Below are 27,972 nucleotides of genomic sequence, written 5' to 3'. Positions count from 1 at the left end.
ATAAATTTCATCATGCCAAAATTGTCTTTCATCATAAATAATTTTATTACAGGAAGGAGGAGGATGCATCATCATCATCATCATCAGTCTCCCCCTTTAAAAATGTTTGAGGGCCTAATGTGTCTGAGCATTTTTGAAGCTTTATTAATGCAAAATGCAAGCAAAATGAATATTTCAATATCATTACTGAAGTAGAAAGACTATGCAAGCATTTGCCAATATCGAAAATACAATATACTCTTTGTTTGTTCCTCCAAAATTTTGCAAAAGCATTGTTTTTATTTTCTCTTGGGACTTATAGTGGTCCTATGAGAAACTGGAAACATAGTTACATTTTAACCACTGGGCGGCACTGTTCATCATTTAATCTATTGCTTGTGACATCACTGTATGTACAAATACCTTGTGCAAAGGAAGTTTTTATATTGTACATGTAGTTCTCAATTAAATTATATGGCACATCAATCACTGTAAAAGCTATTTAAAAAACCCAGCACTTACCATGTGTTTTGCACCACTGTCATTTAAGCCACTGTTACCAAACGTTGTGTTATTATTGCGGAGAGAGAATTTTCTCCCTGAAGTTTTGATATTTTGCCTTGAGGAATTTAACCCCAGAAGCACAAATGGATGACAATCTGTTGCAGACCTGTCCAAAGAATCATACTCTTTCATTAACAAAACAAATATATACAGTGCACTCGACAAACAATGTAATTTCAAGACCATTGTCAGGGAAACAATAATATTAACACAATTTACCATGAATATAGGTAAAACCTATGCAATCAGTTAATAATAAATAATAGCAGTTAATGTAAAAATAGTTAACATATTCATCAGTTTCAAAGTGTTTGCAAAAAATGCTTCACTTTAAAGTTATTATACATGTAGTTTTTTTTTTTTTTTTTTTAGTTACAACCATTTTGTCTCTCAAATTAAAAGTATTGTGGTATTTTAAAAATTACCATTTATTTGCTGCTATCTAAACCATTTGTCTCCACCTAATCCTACCAGATGGAGGCCTCTGCAGCCTCCCGCACACCACCAACAACAACCCCTAGTTATTCCTCCTTCTTCGCCACCCACCCACCCACCCCTCCCCACAAAAATTATATTTACGCCCAGGTTCTGAGGCTTCTGCCGTTGATCTCTTGCGATCATGGAGCTGCGCCTTGTTGTCACTTATGCTGGAGCATCGATCACCTGCACGCCAAATCAGGAGTGACGGTCTCTGCCACTCCCCCAGTCTCTCACGCCCAATTCCATTTGCAAATTTTCATAGCCCATATTCATAAATCGCAGCCAAAAAAGAATTATTTTGTCTTTGTGCTAATCATCCTCACTAGCCTCACTTCAGAGCAAAAATTCTTTTGAATTTTGTTTGTGCTAATGAGGCTAGTGAGGATGATTAGCATAAAGACAAAAGAATTATTTTTTGGCCGCCATTTACGAATACAGCCTATGGTCCCAAGGCTTAAGGCATAAAACAACTACCTCTTTGAGCTCTCTTTTTCCACAATGTGTCCATGAGTAAAATAACTCAAAATGGGCTACAAAATAAAAAAAATAACAAGAGGACTTGATAATGCAATAACAATATTATGCAAGACAACCTCCTGTCATAATCACCTGGTTTAAGTACCTCAATGAACAGCAAAGTTTTGTCTTCTGATAGTCCTAAGACAAACTGAATATCATATTGAGTGGCTTGGACAGCATTGTAACACTGTTGGACTTAATGTCATGGCAAGTTTACATACACATTCCTTTCTCTTTGTTTGTTTGTTTGTTTGTTTGTGTAATACCCTTCTAGCAGAGGTTTTTCACCTAATTGTCACTTGCACTGTCTATATTACCGTACCACTATTTTCTTTGCCCCGTGTAAAAATCCTGCATCAATCCTCGCAAGATTTAATGCCTTTTTTGTATTTCTTCTATCAAAATCACACAAAAAAGCCTTGCAAAACACTGCGTCAGAAAAATCACAACATTAAGTACATGTATGCCTGAAATTACTACAAGTAAGTTTCAGTACACATACATGACGCACATGTGCTAATATTAGCAGTTCACTAAATTCAAAATAATATTAACTTTTTTTTATTTAAAGATCTTGCAATATATTAAGGCAGCTCGATTTGTTTGTGAGCTGTACTGTAACATACAGGTCCTTTTTTCTAAGTAAATTTACTATCCCCATGCAAAACTGATTTTGAGGGCCTTAGTCTTAATGTAGGGCCAGCTTTCTTTTCAAATTCCATCTGTAAAAAGAGCTTTCATAGTTTGAATGGCATAAAAACCTTACTCCTTGAGACTTCACTTTCCAATTCATCACTTTCATGAACAAGCAATAATAAAATCATTTACAAGGCTAAAAGGCAATGCAAACCTCACTTAAACTGCTCTCTGATACTGTAAGAGGTCCATTATGGCTGTGGAAGGGAAGGAAACGAGGTATCACCACCCATGATACTAAATAAATACTAATTCTAATAGAGGAGCTCAGGTGCACAAAGTGCACCAGCAGAGCACCATGGTTACGATTATTTGGGAAATCTATCCATGCAAGAAATTTTGGTCATGATGTCACAGACGTCCATACGTACATCCACCCATATAGGACATACAGGACAGCCTCTGGGGACGGTACTGTTCGGGCAATTTTCCTTGGCGGAAAATCGCATGGCAGTGTTGCATTTGGCAACCCGTGCTTTTCTGGCAGGAAATCATATTAGTGACGAGCAAAAGGAATAAAGAGCTGGAAAGGCACAAGGGAAGAGGTGACAAAACTTGAGAAATTTAAGCAAAGAAATCCTTGAGAAAAGCAGAGGAGGAAGAAGAGAACATTTCAATGAAAATCAACGCAAACCTGAGAGAAATAGAGCAAGAGACAAAACACTCATTTACAATGGTTAGCTTTCAGGTAAGCTTAATGCTTGCCTTCTTTAATTTTAAGATTACATGACTTGCTACCTACATATTTTGTAAAACTAGCTAAAAAAGAAAGAAGGCCAGAAAACATTTGCAATTCCGTATTGACAGAGATTCTGACATACTTCAACAATCACATTTATAGGCTTTTTGTGTGAAATGGGTGTCCAGTTGTGAGCTGCTTTGTTTGACTGTGAATCGCAGTTGAGTAAGCGAATTTGCTACACTTACATGTATGTTGACTTTTTAGTTACCGGTAGTAAATAATAATACCGGTAATAATAATAATAATAATAATAATAATAGCATAGGTTCTTAATAAGCGCATTTCTATATCCCAATGCGCTTTACATCACAACAAGAAAAATAGCTATGCGACACATTATACAATAAAAGGAAGCATAAAAATCAATAGAAAAATTTCCTAAATAAAAATGTTTTGAGTTTTGTCTTAAATGAAACAACACTTTCTGCATTTTTGACATATTCTGGGATAGCGTTCCATAATTGAGGTGCTGCGGTAGAAAATGCGTGTCCCCCGTATGTTTTGGATTTTATGGCTGGGGTGCATAGTAGTGAACGGGATGACGATCGTAGTACTTTTGGTGGATGTGATTCCTTAATCAGGGGTTCCAGATATCCAGCAGATTGTCCATTCAAGAATTTATATGTGATAAGAAGAATCTTAAAGTTAATCCTTCCTTCCACAGGTAGCCAGTGCAGGCTCTTTAATATAGGTGTTATACGATCGGAACTGCAGGCTCTTATTATCATTCGTGCTGCGGTATTCTGAATTCTTTGTAACTTGTCTCTCTGGTATTTTGGGATGTCATATAAGAGGATATTAAAGATTTTTGCCGTTGTTCTGAACTGAAGAGAGATGGAGTACGGACTGTCAGTGAAACAGAAAATGTTGCGAAAGAGATTACTGTGCATGTAATTTCAATTTGAGTTGCTCATTAATTAAAAATTCTTAGTTATTGTTTGCAAGGCTTATTTGTTTACTGCTGTCATCTCAGAGGTGTTTGATCTGTTTGATCACTGTAAACTGTACACACTAATGACGATTAATTTTGTACTTTATGCAGAAGCATAATTATTTCCATACACACTGTATTGCTTTCTGGGGTTAGAAATGGGAGCTCTGCTTTTAGGCTTGGCTAAATCTATATATTACTAAATACTTTTTATAGTGATACCCACCCTGGTTAATGGTTTATTCAACTTGTGTGGTATGTACTACAACAATTCAACTCAGTATCAGAGATAGAGAAGCGGAAAGGTAAATAGGTTAGAAGAAGTCAATAGGTTAAATTTATAACTTAATGGAATTTCACTTTTTTCAAAAATTCCAAAAATCAGAGAAATTTTCATTGCGATGAATATTATTTAGATAACAAAAAAAAATGTATTGCAATATCTGCACAATAAACCTCTCCTAGTTCTACAGAGCAACAGGCATATTTCCATCCTGGTTAACTGGCCATTTCCAAGTTCAATTCTGCCTCCTCTTCAAAGCGAGTCTAAGTGCGAAGTTTTTGTGATCGTAATTAGTTCTACTTTACATATGGATGAAAACTAATTTGCATAACAAAAACTTCGCACTTAGACTCACTTTGAAGATGAGGCAGGCCAGAACTCGGAAATGGCCTATTAGTCTGCAATGATAGATTTTAGAAAAACAATAATTTATCAGTGCATGGAATGCATATTTTTTTCACTTGCCTTCCTACATCCACATTAGTTAGAACAGCTTTGAAATGGCGTTCAAACAATGGAAGTGTCTGGAAAAGAGGATTAAAATCTTTACAATTTAAATACTGTTGTAGGCTGGCTCTGGTGCCTTAACACATAATTAAATAATGCATGTGAGTGTTTGTAAGTAAGTACATGTAGTTAGTTAAATGTCAAATGAAAAATATGACTAAATTAATTAATTAATTAAGCTAGTTAGTTTAATTTGATTACATAATGTACAAAGATTGGTTGGTTAGTATTGGCCAGCCTGTTTAAGTGAAAAGATAAACCTAAATCCTAAATGCAGTCTTCTGCTCCATATTGAAAGTAACAATAATTATTAATTACCTCATCAACAAGAGTCTCTACAATCACAGGATCCAATAAACCATAGATTAAATTCAAATATTCAGTCACATCAGCAACCTACAGTAGATCATTAAAAACAAAAAATAGGACAAAAACCAAACAAGTTGACAAAAATTTTAAAATTAATGCTAAGTTCATGCACAGCAACTGTTTCAAATTCATTTTGATTATCCTCACCTTGTGTTTCATAGTGAAAAATCCTCCACTGCAGGGGAATAATTTATACCAGTGTCAATAAAAATGCAATGACAAATTTATGTTTTAAGACAAAACATTACCTTTAATTTAATTAAAGATCTCTCCAACAGATAAATGGTTAAGGCAACTATTAACTTGTTGCATGACAACTTAAATTTCTGGTGAATACATCAGGTACACTTTTTTGTAAATTTGTGAAATTAAAAACATGTTTTAGTACCTTCCAAAGTCTTCCAAGGCAAATGCTTGAATCAGTGGCCATTTCTCCAAAATGAATGGATTAAATGGAGGTTGGTTGTCACCAAGGCTTGGTTCTACAAGATCACAAACAAGCCAAAATATGAAACTAAAATATTATTGAAGTTTACACAACAAAGACAAGGTCTTCCCTCTTTCGTACACAGTACAATGTAGTTCCAAAGTACAGACACGGGGCAGTCAATAACTTTTCAATTAGGCAGGGAAACTATAAAAATAGGTGGGAAAAGCAGCAACTTTGCAGGGAATGTTTTCTCTAAATTGTCACGCTGAAAGTAGTGGGTACATTATTTTTGTATGAAACACCCAGGAGACTGGGAAAATCCCCTGCCCCTAACAACAGCTCAGCGACAGCACTTTTCTGCAGCTTAATTCCCTCAAACCTAAAATTAAAATTCATTTTGACAATGATAATAGTTGGTTACTCTACTCAAACCAGCCAACAAATTCAAATGTTATTGAAACTCCTGCCTAAACTATTCAACACAAAGATGTGCGATCTACAGTGTAAGTGATGCCGTTAGGCTGTACAAATCATCATGCAGATCACTGAGGGGATCAGAGCAGGGATGGCGCAGTGGTGAGAGCACTCACCTCCCACCAATATAGCCTGGGTTCGATTCCCAGATCCAGCGTCACATATGGGTTGACTTTGTTGGTCCTCTACTCTCCTTTGAGAGGTTTTTCTCTTGGTACTCCGGCTTTACCCTCTACTCAAAAACCAATATGACTTGATATGACATTGTATTGATTTCATTTGATTTGTGCACGACTCGGAAAGCTATTCAGCTTAACACATTATCATGTGAAAATAAAGTTTAACTATTCTTCTTGTTATCATCATCATCATCATCATCATCAATTTTTACTGCTTAATATGTGGCTGTGACTTTTGATCGCCATCTTGGATCAGCCATGATTGGGATAAAATTGATTGGGACAAATTAAAGCAGGAGAAATGGAAAGTGTTTAAGCCAAAAATGTTATCCCCCTTTTAAAAAATTGAAGAAATTAGGCCTTCGATGGGACTCAAACACTAAGGCATCAGCAAAACTACTACAGAGCACAAAAAACTATTCACAATGAAACCAAGTGTTTTGGAAGAAAGGCAATATTGTGGGCTTGATTGTTCTCATAAAAGGAATAAATTAAAGAATAGGAGAAGCTCAAACATGCCATGCATGCCAACCAATCAAGGGAGCTTAATCTGAGGACCAAGTACATTATAAACATATTCCCTCTGAAGAGTGAATCTTATAGATTAATAATATTTTATTATTTTTGCTATGTTTTAGTCAATGAGGACCAATTCGGGGCAATAAGGTTAAAGTCAAATTGATTTATCCAGCAGCACTAACCTCCATAAGGTATACCCAGCTGCTCACATCCTTCAACCATAGAGATAAAACTGGTGATCTTGAATTCCTCTGCCCTCTCATCGTCGTCATCATCATACTATAATTACATGTACATGTACATGGCTGAAAGAATTTCTTTGATTTGTTCTTGAATTCTAGCAGAAATCATACATGTACTGTAGGCTCAGATTTATTTCAGTTTTGTATGTTATTTCTCTTCTGCTTTTGCAAATGATGATGTCTATCACAGGGAAAAATATGGTACATCTTGTAGACCAAGTGTGGTGGAGAGATTCCACTACTGGTACCCAGTTTAATGGAGAATTTAGAGGACCAATGGCTAGCAAACCCAGGAAAGCCAGCCATGAGGTCCACTCAACACCAAAGGCAGACACCAGTCACATTGAAAAACAGTGGAAAATAAAAATTAATAAGAGAGAGAAAAGGAGAGGAATAACTGTAAACCTGTACACTGCATTTCTGTTAACCATCCTCCTCATGACATTATCTTGAATGTACTTGGCAAGTTGATTCACTTCTTAAATTATTTTGAAATTTTATCTTGTTGAGCCAGGATATGGCAATACAGCTGTACACCATTAGTTTGTTCACGATTTGGGTTGGTGTTATAATTACTGACTCTACCTCCTCCTTCGTCAAGCAGTGAATGTGAAGATTCCTCCAGTGAGCAATATAACGCAAAAGATGGGGATAATTGAGAGGATTGCAATAGACATGAACACTTTCAGCCTTCACAACAACCACAAGATCTAAAGCAATAACAACAACGTCTATTATATACAATACAGTTACAGTGAAAAGTTTGTCCACCCAAATTTAGCAAGGCTAATCGAGTTGGGTGGAGCAAAGATAAAATACTTAATTAATATATTAACAATGACAAAGATTATGAAAGGAAATAAATATTATTTAAGACCAAAATTATACAAAGAAGTTTCATGGCCTTGAAGGATCTTAAAGGAGGTTAAGGATGATTCTATTAAAGAAGGACTTTACCTGCATGGAGCAATTTTAACTTAGCTGTTATCACTGCTATTTCAGAGAAAATCATGAATTCCATGGATTTATGAAGGTTCAAATCTTTACTTCATTGTCATAGAAACATGCATAGTAAAAGTGATCAGTGTGAAACCTTTGCAGAGACTGAAACTGGCGGATAGTGACTTATCTATCTGGCCTTTGAACAATTTGAGCCAGGTGACCTGCTGCTAGCCACATTTTACACTGAAACAAAGTGTTAGTTACATGTACAAGACTCTGTTGATAGACAGGCACCAGTTACATGTACATGGTTTCACTGTTGTGTTTTTCCTGCACGGATAAGGCAAAAGGATAAGGCACATTTTCCTGTTCATTCCTTGTTTTTGTTTTTAATTTATTAAAGTTAAGTACGCTTGTATTGTTTCAGTTGTTACTATCCTCAACCTTTGACCTTTGATGATTGATTAGTCCATCACAAAGTTACTGGTAATTTAGAACAACTTTATTAAAAGTTAAGAAAAATAATTACAACCTACATAACAACAATTTTTAAAAGGGTGTATAGTACCTTCAAGCTCCTCCTCTGTAACTTTACATCCACTGTTATGATAAAAGTCAGATTATAGGAAACATAAGGCAGAAATAATCATACATGTAATTTATCTGTCTGGCAGACTCGTAGATAAAATCATTTTTACATACATCACACTTTTAGTGGAAAGGGGACAGCATCAGTATTCAGACAAAAACCGTCTACCTGAAGCATTACTTTTTGTGGAAGGAGTAAAACTGGGCAGACCTCGAAAGCAACCTTCACAGTGAAATGCTTTAAGACTATTAAAGAATTCAACAAATGAAATGTAGACCTCAGCTATAGCCTCAAAACTTAGTCTTAGTGCCCAAGGTAACTTAACTCACTATAATGATTAAAACTCCCATTAATATTTTAAGCAAAAACTCGACAGCTTGGATAAAAATATAGGTACATGTACAAGCATATCCGGCATCGAATACATGTATTGCCAATGCACCCAAACTTTGATGAGTACCTGGAAGTTCTGTCATACCTTGGCTTTCTCCTCAATAACAAATTCTAACATCACTTGTGCCTTCTGCTTTTGCATGATGTCATAAGAACATGTGATGCTTCTTTTTTGAGCGAGTTGAGTTTTATGCGTCAAGTGATAACTATCTAACGCTGAGTTTATAGTACAGTCCCGTGGTGTGATGTAACAAACCAGTGCAATAAGAATGTCATTCAGGCACATCACTTCTGTCTAGAAATACAGCCTTGGGGCTAAACATCATAAAATTTCCCTAACTCTTCTTTTTAAGTAAACACAAACAGCTATCAAAACCTAAATGTGAACTTTGTACTTAACAATAATTTTATAGCCTTTACAGTACTAACAATACATAGCAATGCATTCATCATAATTTAAAGTAAATTTGAAGTCCTGGACATAAGAGATTCAGAAGAGATTCAGAAGCAAATCCACGACCTGTGTAGCTGGTGTCAATCCATTTGGTGTAAAATGAAACTTCCCACCACTACAAATCCCTTCCCTGAACATTCACTTTTCCTCTTACCTCACATCCTTGGGAAGAAGTTCACAAAAGCCAAAAAGTAAGTAATTCAAAAGCTGTTTTGTCCCACTGTTGTATCTGAAACATAATGGTAAAATGATTATAAGATAATGATATGAATTCCCTTTGTTCTGAATATCCTGTGCCATGTGCTCATTTTTAAGTGCTGTTATTGTCACTTTTCCATTTACTGAAACATCACCTTATGCTTTACTAGTCTAATGATATCGTTATTATGATAAATAATAATAATAATAAGAATAATTTTTCAATGCTTTACAGAATTAAAAATAATAATGATACTCATTTAAATGTGAAAAAAATAAGAAAAAAAAGGTATTACAAATCAAAATGAGAAGAGAAGAGGGCCTAGTACCGATCCTCGCGGGACTCCATATAGCAGTATTTTATCAGACGAATCAACTTCCTGAATTCTACCCGATTGTGTTCTGTTTGAAAGATACGATCTGAACCATTATTCAAAACTGTTCTGCATATAGCACATTGATGTTGTAGCCTTTGGAGCAGAAGTGCATCGTGCAAGAAACCCAATACCAAGATTTTTGTGGAACAACACTCCTGTCCTCTTCTACTACAATTTTATGTTTTCGAACCATGGATTTCTCCCCAGAACTTTTGCAACAGCAAAACAGTGATCAGTTTTAGCAGTGTGGGAAAATTTCCATGCTAAAACAGCTGCTCTTTATTAGTTGAAACTGTTAGAGATTATTAAAACTCCATCGTTTTAATATTTTTGTGATTTACCTATTTCTCAGGTGCTTTAAGTAAGGGGAAAACAACGATAGCAGAAAAAAACAAACAGCACTGAAACTAACTTTAGATTTCAAATCTCCCTCCAAATACACTGTAGAGGAAGTTGGTTCTGGGGTTTTTGGTGTGGTACTTCTGCATATTACTTACACACTTCTTGTCGGACTACCATTGTCATGCAAGTGACCAATAAAAAAAAAATGTTTAAGTCCATTATCCCAGATCTCTTCAGGCGCTCACCCGCTCACCAAAATATGCGGGGACTCTGTGTACAAGATTGACCATATCCATACATGTAGATGTCCAGTATTAGAGATTCTCCGCGCAAAAGATGCGTTTCATATTTGCATACATGGAGGGGTGGATTTTGGGTTGTATGGTGACCAAAACCAAATTCCTGCACAGATGGGTTACCATAATATTATTTTCTTACCAATGGTGCTCTGTGAGTGTGCCTTTGGTGCACAGAGTGAGTTCCTCTATTAAACTTGAGGATCAACTGGAAATAACCCATTTCCGAAATATCAAATATTCAGCTTGCTGGTGAGGCAGTGAGGACAAAAGTATAGAAACACATTGGAATGAATATGAAAACATATTTTCATATCATCCACTTTCCTTTGTCTCTGTCCTCTAAACCTCTCTTTCAAGCTAAATTTTAGTATATCGAAAAATGCCTATTTAGCCCATTCAATGGTGCAAAACACCAAGAACTGCATTAAACTTCAGTTTTTTATTATTTTTTTAAGATCAACTAAGAAAGGTTGTCTTACCTGCTATCCACACCTAGGAAAGGAAAAAAGACCTGTTATTAACCCATTCATCCCTGAAGCGGCCCTCATTGATTGTAACTAAACAGAGTAAAACCTTTAAGTCTCACTCTCAAGACCGAAAGGGGTAAACTTGGAGTGCAAGCAATCTACTTTTGCACAGGATGAAAATAATTACTGGTACATGTGTATCACTGGTTTCAAAGTTTCAAACCAGTTTTAAAAACTTGAGGTTGGTTGAAAAAAATCCAAAACCACAACATAATTATGTGTAGTGTATACACTGTAGAATAAAACACTGCAGTCCTTAGACATAATTGCCTTACCAAGGATACAAAGGATGCCATCTAATTTGGTGAGAGAATCTTCATTCTTGATGAATTCTTGGATTCTCCTCAACCTTGTACAGCTAACAAGATACAAAAAATAATCAGATGTAAAAAACACTCCTTGACAACTATCAAAGTCAACGAATTGTCACCCTTCAATGGGGCAAGTGGGAGTTGGCCATTTCACAGAATTACAGCAAATTTTGGCCAAGTCAACAGCATTAAAATGAGTGAACTGTACAATGATTTACAGCTAAAGTAAAAACCAATAAAGAGAAGATTTAGCATGGTGTTAATATATCTTTAGAGTTCGTCATTGACGTCATGACGTTCTCATGCTTGCGGATTTCTAGCGCTTCTATATTAATGGCTCCCTCATCATCAAGAATATTCACGCCGCCCAAAGAAAAACAATGCTGCCCAGCTCCCTGTGATACTTGCGGCTCTTCAACAAGATCTAACCAATGCCTAACAAAAAACTGTGTATACAAAATCAAATGCTCGCACTGCGACACGGTTTATATTGGTGAAACAAGTAGAACTGTCGGATCCAGAATAAAAGAACATATCAGAATGGTGAAACAGACGGTTTATTCACATTTGATCAATCACAACAAACCATCCATGCAAGATATCTCTTGGGAAATCCTCCACAGGAACATCCACGACATCCACAAGCGTAAAACTATTGAAGCGCTAGAAATCCGCAAGCATGTGAACGTCATGAATAACTACATTGGACGAACTCTAAAGATATATTATTATACATTGGTGTCACCAGCTCGATTTTGATTGGCTATAAGCACGCAGCTAATTCTTGCTTGCTCTGTTTCTCTTACGTCATACCTACAAACAATAGATTTTATACATGTAGAATTGACGTCATACCTACAGACAATAGTTTTATGCATGCAGAAGTGACATCACCTAACACACTGACCAGAAGATCAGTTTTGTCATGGCGGAGCTCAACTCAGGAATATGCATAATAAAACAATTATTGAATTCGGTTTTCGCATGTTAGCGATAATTATCAAGGCCTCAGTTTGTGTTATCTGCCTCAGCCTTCGGCTTCGGCAGATAACACAAACTTTGACCTTGACTAACATGCTCAACCTCATCCAATAATTGTTAATGAACACCATCAAATTAATGAGCCTTGACTTTCATCTATTGTACTAAGTTTTTTACATAAACCAATCTTGTATTCATAATCTTCATTCACTGACGAAGCTCTAAACGGCGAAACGTTTGAAGTATTAAACCGATTACACACATATTTGCCTCAAGAAGTTTATTCCTCATTACATATATACATATACATATACATATACCTATACATATATATATATATATATAGTTGTGTAAGAAGATGGTTTGCCAACGAAGATGACACTTGTGAGAAGGATCCAGTGGATACAAGATGCTTACACTCACTAATTGCGGGTAGTTGTTCTCTGTTGCTCTTTTACTCTACCTCTATAATTATATATAGATAAATATGGAATGAAGTCAGTGGGGTGAAGTTATTACTGGTCCGACTCAATTTAATGGACATTTCGGTTGTAAATAGTTTTTAGTTTTAGTTTTAAACGAATGTTTGAAAAAGGCTGAACTGCTGAAACCTCCATTAAATCGAGTCGGACCAGTAAGAAGGTCACCCCACTGTCTTCATTCAGTATTTATCTATCCATTTATGATATAAACTTTGGATCCTTCCGCTGTGAGTTCATTATTTGTGTAAACCTTTTTATCCTGCCTGACGACTGCTTCTCAGGAAACATGAAACTCAAGTAGCGATCACTGTCTTTGAACAAATAATCTACTCCTAAAGCGTTATAAGTATCATAGCTCTAGCTCAACTGGTTCCGTAAGGCTGTTATAGCCGGGGAGTGGGTTGTGAGGCTGGGCTCTCACAACCTCTTGAAATGCTCCCAATGACGTGCGACTCTAAGAGGCTCTGTCAGCTAAGTCCAACTTCTGGCCTCTGCGCGACTGGCACCACCAGCAGGAGAAGGAGCAAAGGCCAAGCCACTGGCACCTTAAAACCAGTTGCCCAGGTTTGATTTCAAACCTCCGCTGCCTTGCAGCTATACCTGATCTCAGGAAGGCTCCAGGAGTAAACCTCGAGGACAAATCCGGAGTGGAGCCCCTAAGGCAGATGGCAGGTGCTCTGCACTTCCTTCCGGCAGCTTCTGCAGTGGAACTAGCCCCAAGTGCTATTCGTTCTTCCTTTCCCTTGGACTCAGCCAGTTACACCGAGAGGGGGACACTGTCGTATGGGCAGCCCAGCGTCTCCTTATCTTCCCACCCAGGCCTTAGTGCAAACTGGAGAGGACACTCTAGCGGTGTTGCAAGATCCACCACGGCAAGACCAAGGGTCACTCCCGCATCAACACCTGTGGGTCACCCCCACATCAACACCTGAGGCACTTCCGAACACGCTTCGCTGACAGCCTCCAGGAGAAACTTGCTGCGCAACCAACAACCAGAAACCCGGATGCCAAATGGTCTCACCTCCGTGATGCCATCTACGACTCAGCCATGGCTGCATTCAGCAAGAAGGAACGCAAGAATGCTGACTGGCTCAAGACTTGCTGGGAAGGAATGCAGCCAGTCACAGAGGCCAAGAGGAAAGCAATGCTGGCTCCCAAGCAGAACCCTTCCCCAAGCACACGCGACCGCCTTTGAGCAGCTAGGAGCAAAGGCCTGGCAGACCGCCTGCCGCTGTGCCAACGAGTACTGGCAGAACCTATGCGCCAAAATCCAGCTAGCAGCGGCCTGTGGCCACGCAAAGGGGATGTATGAGGGCATCAAAACTGCTACTGGTCCTACAAGCGTCAAAACAGCCCCGCTCAAATCAAAGACTGGTGAGGTCATCACTGATTAGAGAATGCAGCTGCAGCGTTGGGTGGAGCATTATCTCGAGCGCTACTCAACCCAGAACATCGTCACAGACACTGCCCTCAATGCCCTGCCTGGGTTGCCAGTCATAGAGGAGCTTGACAACACGCCGACACTGGAAGAGCTCAGCATAGCCATCGAGGGTCTGCCGGAAGTTTTGAAGCATGGGAACTAAACCATCCTGCAACCGCTTCATGAGCTCCTCTGCCTGTGCTGGGAGCAAGGTCACATCCCCCAAGACATGAGAGATGCCAACATAGTTACGCTGTACAAGAATAAGGGTGACAGTAGTAATTGCAACAACTATCGCGGCATCTCTCTTCTGAGCATCGTTGGCAAAGTCTTCGCTCGGGTCACCTTGACCCCGAGTCTCAGTGTGGCTTCAGAGCCGGGAGATCCACAGCGGACATGATCTTCTCCCTCTGTCAGCGGCAGGAGAAGTGTCTAGAGCAGCAGAAGCCATTGTTCCTTGCCTTCGTGGACCTCACCAAGCTTTCGACTTGGTGAGCACAAGCGGGCTCTCCCAGATCCTCTAGAAGATTGGCGGCCCTCCAAAGCTCCAGGCGATCATCACCTCCTTTCACCAGGACATGCAGAGTACGGTTTGCTTCGATGGGGCCACCTCCAATGCCTTCCCAGTGAGCTGTGTCCTTACTCCAACTCTGCTCGGGATTTTCTTCTCGATGCTGCTCCAGTATGTCTTTGGAGACTGTACAGAAGGTGTCTACATCCAGACGAGGTCAGACAGGAAACTCTTCAACATCTCTAGACTCATACGGGAGCTGCTGTTTGCAGATGACGCTGTTTTAACATCCCACAGCAAGGACGGTAGACAAGCTGTCCCACGCCTGCAAGGAGTTGGGATAACGATCAGCCTCAGGAAGACCAACATCCTGGCGCAAGGTGCTGAGTTCCCCCAGTCATTACAGTCGACAACACGGAGCTGGAAGTTGTGGACACCATCACCTACTTGGGCTCCACTGTTTCAAGCTCGACCTTCATCACGGTGAATGACCGTTACACCCTCAAGCGTTCTTACAGTGTACGTGATATTAATAGAAAAGTGAGGTAACAAATCATGCACGCGCGAAATAACAAAAACATCTGTGTTCATACATGATAAAATAAGCTCCAAAAAATGGCTACTGAACTCGACCCTTGCAACTGTTCTGCCTATAGAAAAAGTCATTCTCGTTAAGACCCCATGGTCGGATGGTTTGAAGTCTATAAGCCCACTGACCTTCTTTTCCCAAAAGATCCCTAGCATTAGTCACTTTGTCTGTTAACTGAATAGACATATCATCCAGCCCGCAATGTCCCTGTGAGCAGAAATGCCTGTAGAGTATTAAAGTCATCTACATCCCTGCCCTCCGGTACAAGACGTAAGTGTCTTCTCATCCTACTCTTGTGGTTATTAAAAAATTAAAAAATTTGGTTGTTGTCGACCCTACACATTGTTTTATACCGCAACCGAGAGAGTTGTTTAATCAATTTCTTCGATGCTTGTGAAAAAAATATTGTATAAAAAGTCTCACAAGCATAAAATGTTGTGTAGATGTTTTCTCCAGGCAATAAATAACATCTAGACGCTCCACGAAACATACATTAGGTTGTCTGTCGTACGTGTTGCAAAAAAACAGAAGGCACTGAATTGAGTGGTATTGAAGCGCAGCGTTCCAGCTAATTTTTTCAAGTGGAGGGTCATTAAGACCATTTGAGGGGTCACCCAGACGTCGTGCCAGTAGAGGCCCTTTGGCTTACAAGTTCACACGTTTAATTATTTTGTAATGTCCTGTCCCATTTTGAGGTCTTTTAGTTTTTTAAGCTTTGGTAATAAATTCAGTTTAAAGATAATAAAACATGCTCTTGAGTCAAATTCACTCATTTTTTGCTCCGACCGACATTGTACTAAGCAAATATTTATTGCACACACTAAGGAAGGACTGATGATGTTGTTTCCGCTTCAAAATTCCTCTTCTTTTCAGACTAATCTGATGCCAGGTCAAAACATTTTTTTGGCTTTACGTTTGCACCAAAAAGTACCGTAAAAGCCGGGAGTTAACAGTAAAAGACAAGCCAAAAGACAGATGAAGAAAAATGTAACATAGTTTTTATATAACCCTGAATCGAATTCTCATCAAAAGATTAATGACTTTTATGAATGAAGGGAAAGGTCATGATGTTCTGTCAATAGGAAGAAATTGATCATGTGCTAGGCAACCATAAAGGTGCATGTGATCACCTTGTGCAACTGAATGAACTACGGGAAAGAATGTTAATCGTTCGTTGTTTTCAGAGTAAAACAACATACTTTTTAACCAAGAAACTTCCTTCTTATTAAACCGAATATTTACATTTCATCTGTCGGGTCAGGAAGCCTTCTTTGTCGGGTTCCTGAGAAACGCATCTATTTTGACTTCAGGGTGAACTATTTACATAATAGCAGGGTTGTGCTGCCATGTAATTGTAAATCTAAACATCTATGAGCATAGGTACCCCAAGCTCACAGAGAATCATTGTTGTCTTACATAAATTTTATAAGGGTTTGTATGGGGAATTTTAATAGTGATTGTTACTTAAGGCATAAAAATTGAAATAAAAATACATCAGAACTTCTTATCTTGCCTCCTTGTCTTATTTATGGTATGGTCTTAGCATTTCTGGCCGTTTCAGTGCGCTTCTAGGGAGTTTTAGTTCTACCATTGCTCTCTCATATTATAGAGAGAAAACAGCGAACCTACAACCCAATGGAATAGTGCTGAAATGGCCAACGTACGCCACAAGAACACTGATAAGGTATTGAGAAGACAAGGTAAGGCATTTTTGTTCGATTCATGTTCTTTGTTTTCGACTCCTAAACACGTTTGCAAATTCCCATACAAACGCTTATAATTTTAGCTGATTGTGATGCTCAAATTACATCATTAGCTTGGGGTACCTGTACTATGAGATACAAAAACAGACTTGCGAATTATCGCAAATCACAATGCTGACAAGCACAAAAGCAAAAGAAATGGTTCATACATTTGTAGATATGAAGTTTTTTTTTAATACTATCTGAATGTTTTTGGTTTAGAGTAAAGTGATAAATTGTTGAAATATCTTTGTGATAAAGGAGATATGTCACGCAAATGATGCAATTTCATGACACTCAAAATTTGTCAAAAGCAAGAGGTTCATGTAACCCTTTGACGCCCAAACCAGACTAAACCGGCCAGACTTAGTATTTTACTCTAACGCCAGACGATTTTAGTCGTCAATGGGGAACCCCTGGGAGTCGATGGGGTAAACAATCTTCACACTAGTAAGTCGTAGATAGATAGATAGATAGATAGATAGCTAGTATCTTTAAACTTACACTATATTGACAAGGTTATTAATCAATTGTCAGAGAAAAAACTGTCTTCTCGCGTATCACATTTCAACGCACCTATGCAAATTTGTTAAGCTTGAATGTTACACAACATGGTAAATTCATAAAGGCGACCTTTTCCAGCGAAAAATTTATTGAAACAAACAACATATTTGCTATAGGCAAAAACCCCTTCCTATTTCATTGCATGCGCAAAGACAAGAAACTCAATCATCTCAAATTACCATACGCCACAAAAATTAATAAATTTCAGGATCAAACTCTTTCCTGAAGACCCTTTTCCTTGAATAATGAAGCACAAAATAGACGACAAGCCTTCTTTCAAATAATATTTTTTTACCTGAAGACTGTGCAGAGTTGAGTACAAACAAATACAAATAGCCGGACAACAGAGATCACAGATCCACTTAAGGTGTTCGATTCCATATCTGTCTTCGTTGAACAAATAAGTTACCAGTCTGAGAGAATTTTCCACTTGGTTTTAGTGTTGTACATAACACTACACTAGGTACAATATTAGAAATACAGCTCACATTGATTTTAGGAATTACATGTATGATGACGTCATTATAAAACAGGCAGATAAAGGCTCAGCGGTGGTAATTTTGGATAGGGACGAGTACGTAACTGAGGCTATGAGGCAGTTGAATGACAGCGAGGTCTATGTTCTCCTAAAAGAGGACCTGACTGTAGATAAATTATGATCAAAATGGTTAATGTCACTGTTCCTTGGTATCAACATAGCTTTTAACGCACAACGTAAGGCGCAATAGAACCAGACAACAGACGTATTGGCGTTTTTTGAGGGGAACACTGCCTTGCGACAGGTTAGCCTATGCGACTTCCGAATTGCGTGATACAGAACAACCTCACTTATCTCCCCAGCACTACAAGCTGATTGGTAAACAGCACGTGCTGGATCGAACAAGAGTATTGGTTAGCGAGCAATGTACAAAGGCAAACGAGCCAACAAGCTTGGGGGAAGTCGCTACGCAGACTTGACTGCACCTCGCAGGAGTGACCCAATTTTTAATGAAGGCAAGGCGATAAACCCAACTCATCTCCAACGGGAGGGAGGGAGGGGAAAAAACTTTAACAAATGCCAACATCTAGTTGGTTTACTGTAGAAGACAAACTGCCAAGTGAACCTTGGACGGCTAACTGAGGCTTTTGTAGCTAGACTCTGTCTATTAAAGTAGCCAGTTGTACAGCTTCTACTATGAGCAGGTAGGTATTACACGTGCTCTTTAACAGTTATGAATGAGGCCTTAACAGATTTGGCCAATGCAGGTGTACGTTATAAACTAAGATCTAGGAACAAAGTCTCTATGTCCTCATTTTATTTACAACAAGACCATTGATTTTATGACCTTGAACAACCAACTACAAAGAGCACAAAGATAACTAACTCGACATGAATAGCCCCTTTTAGTATGGTCACGTTCCATTAACCGTATTTCACTGATGGGGCAGTAAAATCTCATTTAATGGGAGAGTTGAAAAGTTACAAAAGGATGGGTAAATTAGTTACTTGACTGTTACATATTTAATGGCAAACAACAATGCCAAGGTTGGGCGCTTTTATCTCTTACCGAAAATACATAAGAAAAATTGTCCTAGGCGGCCTGTGATATCTGGTTGCAATACTCCCACCGAAGAGATCTCTGCATTTTGTAGATAACAACCCTTAGGGTGACATGATGTGTGATAAAGGTACTGATGCTTGTCAGTAGGTTTGGTATATGAATCAGTTTTAATTACGCCACTCTTGTTGAAAACCTGGATATCTAGATATTTAACGCCGTCACTTGACCAATCCCAAGTGAACTTAATGGTGTCATGAAATTGATTGATATTCTCAAGGAATTGCAAAGTCCCCCCACCCCTCCTCTGTTCATACCATGAAGGTATCATAAAGGGTTTAACAGGTGCCCAAGCTAATAACTTACATGTACAGTCTTTCAAGATCATGCATAACCATAAGAACTCTGGTTGTGGATGTCATTGGTCAACTTATTCACAATGTTATTGGTTAACTGTCAGTAGTACACATGTATCTACTGATGTTGCACAAATCACTTGACTCTGAAGATGGCTTCTGCTCAGGTTGTCGAAACGTCCATCCATGTCATCTAAAACAGTCCTTCTCAGGACTACACTCACCTAGACGATCGTACTTTACTTAATTATGATATGACTCCTGGGTTCAAACCATTTTACGATTTTAATACAGCTCTTGTTCAAAAAGATGTTAGTTTCCCAGATTTTTCACACGACTGCACTGCCTTGAGCTGGAGCACTTTTTTGGATAACAAGGCTGAAGAAAATGTAAATTTCAATGAGCAAGCGAAAGATGCTTAACCCATTGACTCCTGGGAGCAAGACTCAACAGATTTTAAACTGAGATAACTGAATAGGGTGTAATGTGAAGTGCTAGATTTATATCCCATATGAACCATGTGAGTGTTAGCCCTACTGATGGAACTGGGCCCACACAAGGACAGAGAAAAACTCTGACTAGGGTGGGAATTGAACCCACAACCTTCGTGTTAGATCTCCGCCACTCTACCGAATGAGCTACAAGGTCAGACGGGAGCAGGCCGTGGGAACTAAAGATGTTAAAGTCACGGCAATTAACATGTACAACAGATTTTACTGTGTCTTAAACGCCAGACAGTTCTACTCGTCCTGGGGTGCCTGAGGAGCCACTGGATTAAAGTCAGTATGGATCAACTATCTGACAAATGATATTTTATCTCCTAAAATTTAACAAAACCCAAGCATTTTATTCCATTTTATTATTTCACTATGACATATTTTTCCACAGAATACCCAAAAATTAATATGAGACAGTAATACGTGTAGTGTCCTGGTTTGGCCAGTTTAGAACAGAGCAAATACAGACAGAACAGGAGTTTTTCAATAAAAGAAATTGTATTCAACACAATGCAAAACCCCAGAATTAGCTTGTTATTGGTTGTCATTCCAGTCAAATAAAGGACATTTCAATGGTTTCGTCTGTGTTGTTTTCATCATTTGCATTTATTACGCAAGAAGGGCAAATCAACATTGCTGTTTTTCACTTAACATTTATGCAAGATATTGTGTAGACTTTGTCCTATGTTGGTCAAAGAATATACTGTAAATAACAAACTCTATCTGAGTATACTTAAATGCAGTTGTGTAATGATAAAACTGATATCAAATGAAACACAATCCCTGCAGATATTTTCAAATCTTTCCAGAGAGTGAATTACACAGTGCCTGCTCTGATGAGGAATTCAAAACCTTTACAATTGCTTCTCCTTACAATGCTGAAACATATAAAATTATATTGTTTCCAAGGCCAAAGTATACACAATGTTATTGTAAAGTTTTGTTTTTGGTAATTACACCACAGAAGCTCTACATAAAAAATCCTTCATGCTTGGACCTGCTTAAAACAGCTGTAACAACTCAGTACTGGTCTTTTGTTAGACGAAATGATTGTCAGGATCCAGAAAGTGTGAAAACTTTTCATTCATTGGCATTCTTTCAGCTGTGTAGAATACATTGTAGATGTCATTTTCTTGGCATCAAACAAAAGAATAATAAATTCTTATGGTCTTACAACTAGGCCATTCAGTGAACAACAATGACAAATGCATAAACCTTCAACTCCAAGGTACACATAACTTCAAGTTCAATATTAACAGGTCCATTAAATGTCAACAAAGCTGCAAACCAAGTGACAAGAGATCTTCTGGTGGGGATTTGAAAGTGACAAATGTTAAATTTCAGAACATTATTTTGAACAGACTTACCTGCTTAATCTATCCACATTTGATGACAATAAACAAGAAAACAGTAATATTTTTATCGTGTATTGTCTGTGCATTTTAAAACAATTTTGATCACTAACAATCGGCACCCAAACATTTGGAGATGTTCCCCCATTCGGAAATTAAAATGAGATATTTTCGACGGTACCCCAAGGCCACTGGAAATGTCTGGAACATTAATTCTTTAATTACATGAAAAGCATACACCTCGACAACGTCAGGTCTTGAAAACACTTTACATAATGTCAAAAATTTTGGGAAAATAGAAGTACAGAAAATTGTCTTAATTTTTTTTCCTATGAATATTTCATCAGACTGTAAATCCTGTAAAATTATAAGTTTAAGGTTAACAGCAAATATTTTGGAAAAAATGGACTTTTCAATCTAAAACGTTATTAATCTCTGTTCATTAAAGAACAATTAAAAATTAAAATTTCATGGTCATGCACGATTCGCGCAAACCCGGCCCGATCTATTGAAACGTCACCTTGAGGAAACGTGTTTCTTTAGCTTGTTGGCGATTTCAAGCTACCAAGCACCCGAGATAAGTTATAGATCAAGTTTCAAATAAAGAGAATGACGGATTTTTTTTTTGCCTTTGAGCGAAGATGTTCTGTCCTTTGATAGTCTTCGACCGTTAGCTTTTAGAATCTCTGTACGGTGGCCAATTTACATTATCAACTCCGTTGATAAAACCAAATTTTTGTATCTATACGTAGTGTCTCAAATAATATTGAAAGAATTCAACAAAAAACTTGTCCCCTAACGACCGAATCAAATAAGCGTCTTCTAACATGTAAATCAACAAACCTGACAGCTGGGGAGAAATATTGAAAACCTTTTTTCTTCTTAGCTGTAAAAGGCCTTGGAAAGAGAAGGTTGTAGGCAAAATCGCTCATTGTTTTCCACAAAACCTGCAGAATGCGAACATGGCGGCCATTTTGACTACCTCAGAAACGTGACGTCACGCAACTTTACACCTGATTGGTCCATCCTGGACTTTGCCGCGAAATCCAAATTAACGCGGCAAAGCAGTTTTTTGAATTTGTTTATATTTCAAAACACGATTCGCTTGAGAGATATTTATATCATTTCGTCATTTCACAAAGAAACAGGCTGTCTTTAACAATATTTTTAATATCTTAAATCCAACTCTTTTCTTTATTTCAAACATTATCGCGTTTTTCCCAGTATGTTTTATACAGATGTGACGAACTTAAAGTTTCGTTCCCCATACATTCATTGGCAAATCTTAATGTATGCAAAAATACACAAGTCCTCATTCCTACACGACGGATAGTTTTTGAGAGATATATTTTTGTGCCTATACAGGGCAATAAATAAGATTCTATGCTAGTATGAGGTCCACGTATGAACAAACTTGAATTACAAACTTGAAACTTTTAAAAGATTATTAACGCCAAACTATCAGTATTTGTTTTAGAAAAGATCGTCCTCTTCAATAGAGTTTATGTCTAAATCCGAATCATAGTCCAGGCGAAAATTTCCTTCGTCTTTAACTTTTGGGCTTAAATTGTCGAATGCGCTGTTTTTCAAGTCACACTTCGCGCTGCTGTTTCTAATGTTTTTGACAGTTTCTGTTCCTGAATCCATCTGCTTTGTCGGAGACGAGTTTGGCGTGATCATTATGCTGCTCCCTTGAGCGTCCATTGGCGAAGAAGCGATTGGCTTCAGAGTAAATTTCTCAGGCTCAGTGAAGTAACTTGTCAATCCCTTTGTAGCTCTTTTATTCTTCAACAGAAAAACAAATGTATTTGCATTGAAAATCATCTAGGAGACATCATACGCTGGTCATGCACAATTCACGCTCAATAATTACCATATACTTTGGAATCCTTAAGCCCTTTTTTCTGTCTCTGCAACGGTAGTAAGAGGTCTGCAGAAACAATGGATGGGAAGCACGTTCGACTATTAGAAATACAAATTGTCAATTAATCTTTTTTTATGGCGTAAAAAACACAAGCGATGAAGAACTTGTATCCTGTAAAATATTCATAGAATAAATTATTCAGTACTGCTCAGTGATTATTTAACTTTTTATCACAAAGAACGAAAAAAAAACGCTTTTTTCCTTCATTTTAATTTCGCTAGAAATCAAATAAAAATCATAACCTCTTCCATTTTGGCCAAATCCAGCGCTGGTCTTCTGGCATCCAACTCCTCATCGAGGCGTCTTTTCATACCGCTCCTCTTTCGATCGAAGCAAGGCTGTGAACGGCTTCTATGCAAGGCTAACGCATTAGGTTTCCAGTTAAAGTTTAAATCTCTAGCCTTGTCTGCCAAATGTCCGTAATCCTTGTTTTCGCTATTCTCGACGAAGAGTTTTTCATCGAACGCTGCATATGCTGAAGCAGGTCGCGGAGTGGGTGAAGCAGGAGGTGTCGATATCGAGTTAATCTCGTTGTTTATTCCTAATACAGGTTCCATCAATTTCTTGTCAGCGAAAGAGGCAGATTGAGGTTTCCTCGTGTAGTTTTCAACTGGATGCCACACTGAAGAAGCGCGTGGAACCCACAATAGTTGTGCTTCGACGCTTTCGTTATCAGGCAACGAGAGAGTAGAACATAATTTCTTGTTTGCGGGTGGCGCAGGGGTGCTGTGCATTGCTAATGATTCTGCCCCGCAACAGTTTTTGCAGTATGTTCGTCTCAGTCTGTGTGATGGATAGCTTTGTGTGCGCGAATGCCCAAATATTTGCCGCACATCTCTTCGAAGTCGGTGAGCCAAGGGACATTCTGAAAGCGAAGTGAAATATTGCTTTGTGAACCATGTGTTTTCAAAAACAATGAGTTGATGATTGCATCAAGCGTTAGAACACGATATTTTACCGAAATAACAATCCCATACCAAATTATGAGGAAAAGCAAAAAAAAAATCAGTGTACCTGAAATATGTGAAGCTTCGCCAGAGTTCAGCCGAAGTTGGACTGCATTTTTCTGGAAGCAAAGAATAATAGAGTAAACACAGAAGTCAATTGAAATTCACGTTTCCTCGCGCGATCGAATAAAAAACTAAATTGATGCGAATCTTAGAAAAGACTTACTTCTGTTTCATCGCCAGGAAGATCTTCCAAAGACTGGTATTTTAACTTGTCTGTTATCACCGTCACCATATCTCATAGGATACCACATGAAGACCACGATCTCGACTCTTCTTTGTAGTCACTGACAGAATATAAATCTCTCCGCAGTCACCTCGGCAGAATGTCTCAGCAGCACTTGTCGACTGCCCTGAGAAAGAATTGAACCGGATATCAGCCGTCAAAAAAAAGAGAAATTTGTCAAATTCGAAACAATAGTAAACCAAACGATCGCGAACAGATCGCTTGCGATCGCAGGTTAATGTATTAACTAACCTGTTTCCACATCCTGACATTCTACGTTGAGGTTTGAGCTTATGTTATATGTAGTCCCAGTGAAATTTCACCGAATCGGCTCATCTAATGATCGCTGCACATACTGAAACAAACAAATTCATCGTATTATTCCAGTTTCCCTTGAGCATCCGTCACATTCAATATATTTACTCTTGTATCGAGACAAAATCCTCGAGCTAGAGCAAAATTTCCCTTGCGTAAATTTACGACGAAAGGAACCACCGGGCGCACACCTTCTACGTTTCGTGTGAGGAAAGTTTCTCTTAACGCTTACGTTTCAGCGATGTCTTGAGATGACTGTTTACTTCAAAACTCGATTTGAGGGCACAAGCAAAAACCGAAGAAGTTATCCTTTGCTGTTTATAGGGAGACTTTGTAGTCTATATATGCCGAATGGGCAAATCTGGAGAAATATCATATACCAAAAAACAATATTCTTAACCAATCACAACACGACTACTGGTTCATTGCGGCTTTTGATTGGTGCAAGTTTCTCGTTGACGTTCGCTTCTGTTCATCAATGAATTTTAAAGACAAAAAAATATTGTATTACCCGAGGAGACGGTCCAACCACACGAAATAATGGTTATCAGAAATTTTCTCAAATAATTTCCCAGTCATGTTAATTTTAAATGGACCTTCACTTTTAAAAATACAAGTGTCTAACTTTTCTATTATTTTGAAAATCTGAGTATGAAAGAAAATTGTGAAAATTATGAAACTAAGAACAATTTTCAGAAATAATATTTTTACATTGACCGATCAGAATTTTCTCTTCAAAATGGAAACGTTTCATGAGCTAACCAAACACTGAATATATTTTACAATTAACATCTATACAAAAAGTATTCTTATTGTCAGGACGAATATGTGGCTGATTTCCTTTCGGTGGTGTGGAATAGAAAAAACAAATTGAGGTTGTCGTAAAAGATATGAATTATACATGTTCTATCTTTGCACACAATTCAGAAGTGATATTCAATTATTCAAATTAGTGCAGACCCAATTTTCCTTGGTTCTGTGGTGGTTCCCTATTGCCATTTTCAAACAATGCTAAAAGCCAAAGGTACATTGGTCTGCAATAAAGAAAAGAGAAAATTTTTTTAGCAATGTTTTCGTTTGCCTTTTTCAGCTCAAAATGCTGTCGATATGTTTGATTTAAGCTTGCAGCGTGACGCAACATCTTTTGTTTCAATTCCGGAAAATAAAATCCCTTGATTACTTAAATAAATCTCGCTATCGAACTGCGAAGAAGGGAAATGATTTGAAGAAGCTCCACGGCATATTCCAAGCATAGATCGCCACGAAAGACATGGTCAGAACGACTTGACAAAAAGCCAGTAATTTTTAGATGGATGCAGTTCGCCGCAGCAAAATGTCAACAACAGTCATACGATGAAAGATCAAGTTCAAAGCCTTCGTGACACTTGAAACGAAAAACGCATTAGGGAAAGTTAATTTATTCATATGACCAGGTTTTTGTCCCCAAGCAATTTGCAGCAAGTTTGAATTGCTAAGCATTTAGATAAATAAGACAGTAAATTTAGCATATCGATGTCTGTTTGCTGGAAGTTTCCAGTCAGCAGCATATCATTATTCCGCGGGAAATAACATATTTCAAGCTATGTTCAAAGCCGATTACGGCTTTTCGAGATGCTTATGTACTTCGGTTCACTTGCGCCATAAAGGATCAGTTTTCCTTCGTTAAGAATATTTACGGGGAAACCCGTAAATATTCTACCCGTAGAGTTGAAAGTTTAAATACTGCTTGCTAAGTCTTTTCCTTTTTAACGACTTTAACTTGTTCAAAGAATAATTTTTAGCCAAAACCATTAGATTTGCGACGAGAGGAGATTTGCTTACATCAGAGTAAGTGTTCTTCTCAATGACATCGATCAATTACGTTTAGCTGCAACCCAAGTAACTCGCATCGCAAGAGATAGATTACTTAACGTATACAATTTGCAACATAGAGAGCGCCGATCATTTATGTTCACAAGTCAGTTTGAACTTTCCAGTTCCCTCATAACAGGCCCCCTACATCCTAAGCCGGAATGAATTGGTTTAAATTTCATTTTCCTTACTTAATGCTAACCTTAAAAGCTCTATTTGGCAATTTTGTTAGCGTAACAAAGGCCGTTTAATACTTTTGTGAAAATCTTAGTTTATGCATCAATTTAATTCTTGATAGAACAGTTGCCTTTCAGCTATTAATTAGCATGAACATGTATGGATCACAAGAAGACCAATGTTGCTTTTAAGACGAGAGGTTCTTCTCATGATCCAAACTGAAACTGAGTTAAAACACTTGAAATTAGCATGTAAAAGCAACTGACGAGTGCCTTTTGAACAGACGGAACGTTGAATAAAGAAGTCGCAACAGACAGACTGAAATTACGGATCAACGATATAATAACTTTGCTAAGATCACAAGCCGAGACATTTGCCCCTTAGGGTACAAAAATAGAGGAAAATATCTTACACGGTTCTATTCTCTCTGTCATCGAAATCCAGAGCCACGACGGAAGCGCTCTGAAGTCATAGAAGAGCTTTTCTGGAAGATTACATTTTCGGTGATTTCTCTGTTTAAGTTGTCATTAAGAAAAAATACTAAATGTTTAGCATTAAACTAACAATGACCAACTAATCATATACGGAATTGCACGAAGATGGGTGTTACTTTTTCTTCGTAATAATTCGAGACTGACTTTTTCACGTTTTGTTTCCTCTCATAATGGGTCCGTTTCCTTGGAACAGACGCTCTTGATCAAGTTTTTTCATGGGCCAAATATTGACATTTGCAAAGATTATACTCTGAGAATTAATTACAGTTATTGGTTTTGCGTATGCATGTGACAATTTTGGACATCCTATGAGAACTTGTTAAGCTTGTTTGCTTGCCATCTTAAAAAAAAATCCCCGGTTACTTTGGAATCATATAAACCTGGCGTGAATGATCGTCTCACCAACTTGATGGGATCTTCGCAGGAGTATGTTACATTTAATTCCAAACTTATAAATCTACATCCGACAAACACTACTGACGAGGGTCGTTTCATTTTCAGTTTTTAGCTGAATATGACAATTTTTTGGCAATAATGCCTGCTTGGACTTTTCGGAGCCTTCACTTTCCATGCAGATAAGACGGGATCAACAAAGGCCGC

At 38.0% G+C, this 27,972-nt stretch overlaps 2 protein-coding genes across 5 annotated transcripts in view; both read right to left on the bottom strand.

Annotated features, from left to right (window-relative positions):
* LOC138043973 (dynein axonemal assembly factor 9-like) overlaps window positions 1-22,442 on the bottom strand; it is a 68,540-nt gene extending 46,098 nt beyond the window's left edge. The window contains exons 1-14 of one of the 2 annotated variants that reach the window (XM_068890510.1): window positions 22,222-22,442; window positions 11,311-11,393; window positions 10,988-11,000; window positions 9,447-9,521; window positions 8,425-8,456; window positions 7,500-7,624; window positions 6,855-6,951; window positions 5,459-5,552; window positions 5,218-5,245; window positions 5,020-5,097; window positions 4,660-4,718; window positions 2,393-2,435; window positions 1,498-1,553; window positions 502-649 (exon numbers count right to left, since the gene is read on the bottom strand). In XM_068890510.1, the coding sequence (XP_068746611.1) occupies window positions 502-649; window positions 1,498-1,553; window positions 2,393-2,435; window positions 4,660-4,718; window positions 5,020-5,097; window positions 5,218-5,245; window positions 5,459-5,552; window positions 6,855-6,951; window positions 7,500-7,624; window positions 8,425-8,456; window positions 9,447-9,521; window positions 10,988-11,000; window positions 11,311-11,393; window positions 22,222-22,310 (1,020 nt within the window). In that variant the 5' untranslated portion in view covers window positions 22,311-22,442. Of the gene's footprint in view, window positions 1-501; window positions 650-1,497; window positions 1,554-2,392; window positions 2,436-4,659; window positions 4,719-5,019; window positions 5,098-5,217; window positions 5,246-5,458; window positions 5,553-6,854; window positions 6,952-7,499; window positions 7,625-8,424; window positions 8,457-9,446; window positions 9,522-10,987; window positions 11,001-11,297; window positions 11,394-22,221 lie in introns of both variants that reach the window. The other variant, XM_068890511.1, reaches the window with a different exon arrangement.
* An 86-nt stretch (window positions 22,443-22,528) lies between these two features.
* On the bottom strand, window positions 22,529-26,225 carry LOC138043977 (protein FAM53A-like). 3 transcript variants are annotated; one of them, XM_068890524.1, is made up of 7 exons: window positions 25,811-26,225; window positions 24,788-24,890; window positions 24,476-24,662; window positions 24,317-24,368; window positions 23,545-24,167; window positions 23,252-23,308; window positions 22,529-23,163 (listed from the first exon to the last, which is right to left on the bottom strand). In XM_068890524.1, the coding sequence occupies exons 3-7, from the start codon at window positions 24,542-24,544 to the stop codon at window positions 22,852-22,854; spliced, it is 1,113 nt and encodes a 370-aa protein (XP_068746625.1). In that variant the 5' UTR covers window positions 24,545-24,662; window positions 24,788-24,890; window positions 25,811-26,225; the 3' UTR covers window positions 22,529-22,851. The 3 variants fall into 3 exon arrangements, with proteins under 3 accessions (XP_068746625.1, XP_068746622.1, XP_068746624.1); XM_068890521.1 differs by lacking the exon at window positions 25,811-26,225 and adding an exon at window positions 25,083-25,230; XM_068890523.1 differs by lacking the exon at window positions 25,811-26,225 and adding an exon at window positions 25,042-25,199.
* Window positions 26,226-27,972: the final 1,747 nt, after the last annotated feature.

This window comes from Montipora capricornis, chromosome 3, assembly GCF_036669925.1.
Source record: "Montipora capricornis isolate CH-2021 chromosome 3, ASM3666992v2, whole genome shotgun sequence".
Classification (NCBI taxonomy): Eukaryota; Metazoa; Cnidaria; class Anthozoa; order Scleractinia; family Acroporidae; genus Montipora; species Montipora capricornis.
The sequence above is the reverse complement of the archived record's forward strand: the minus strand, read 5'-3'. Positions and strand labels throughout refer to the sequence as shown.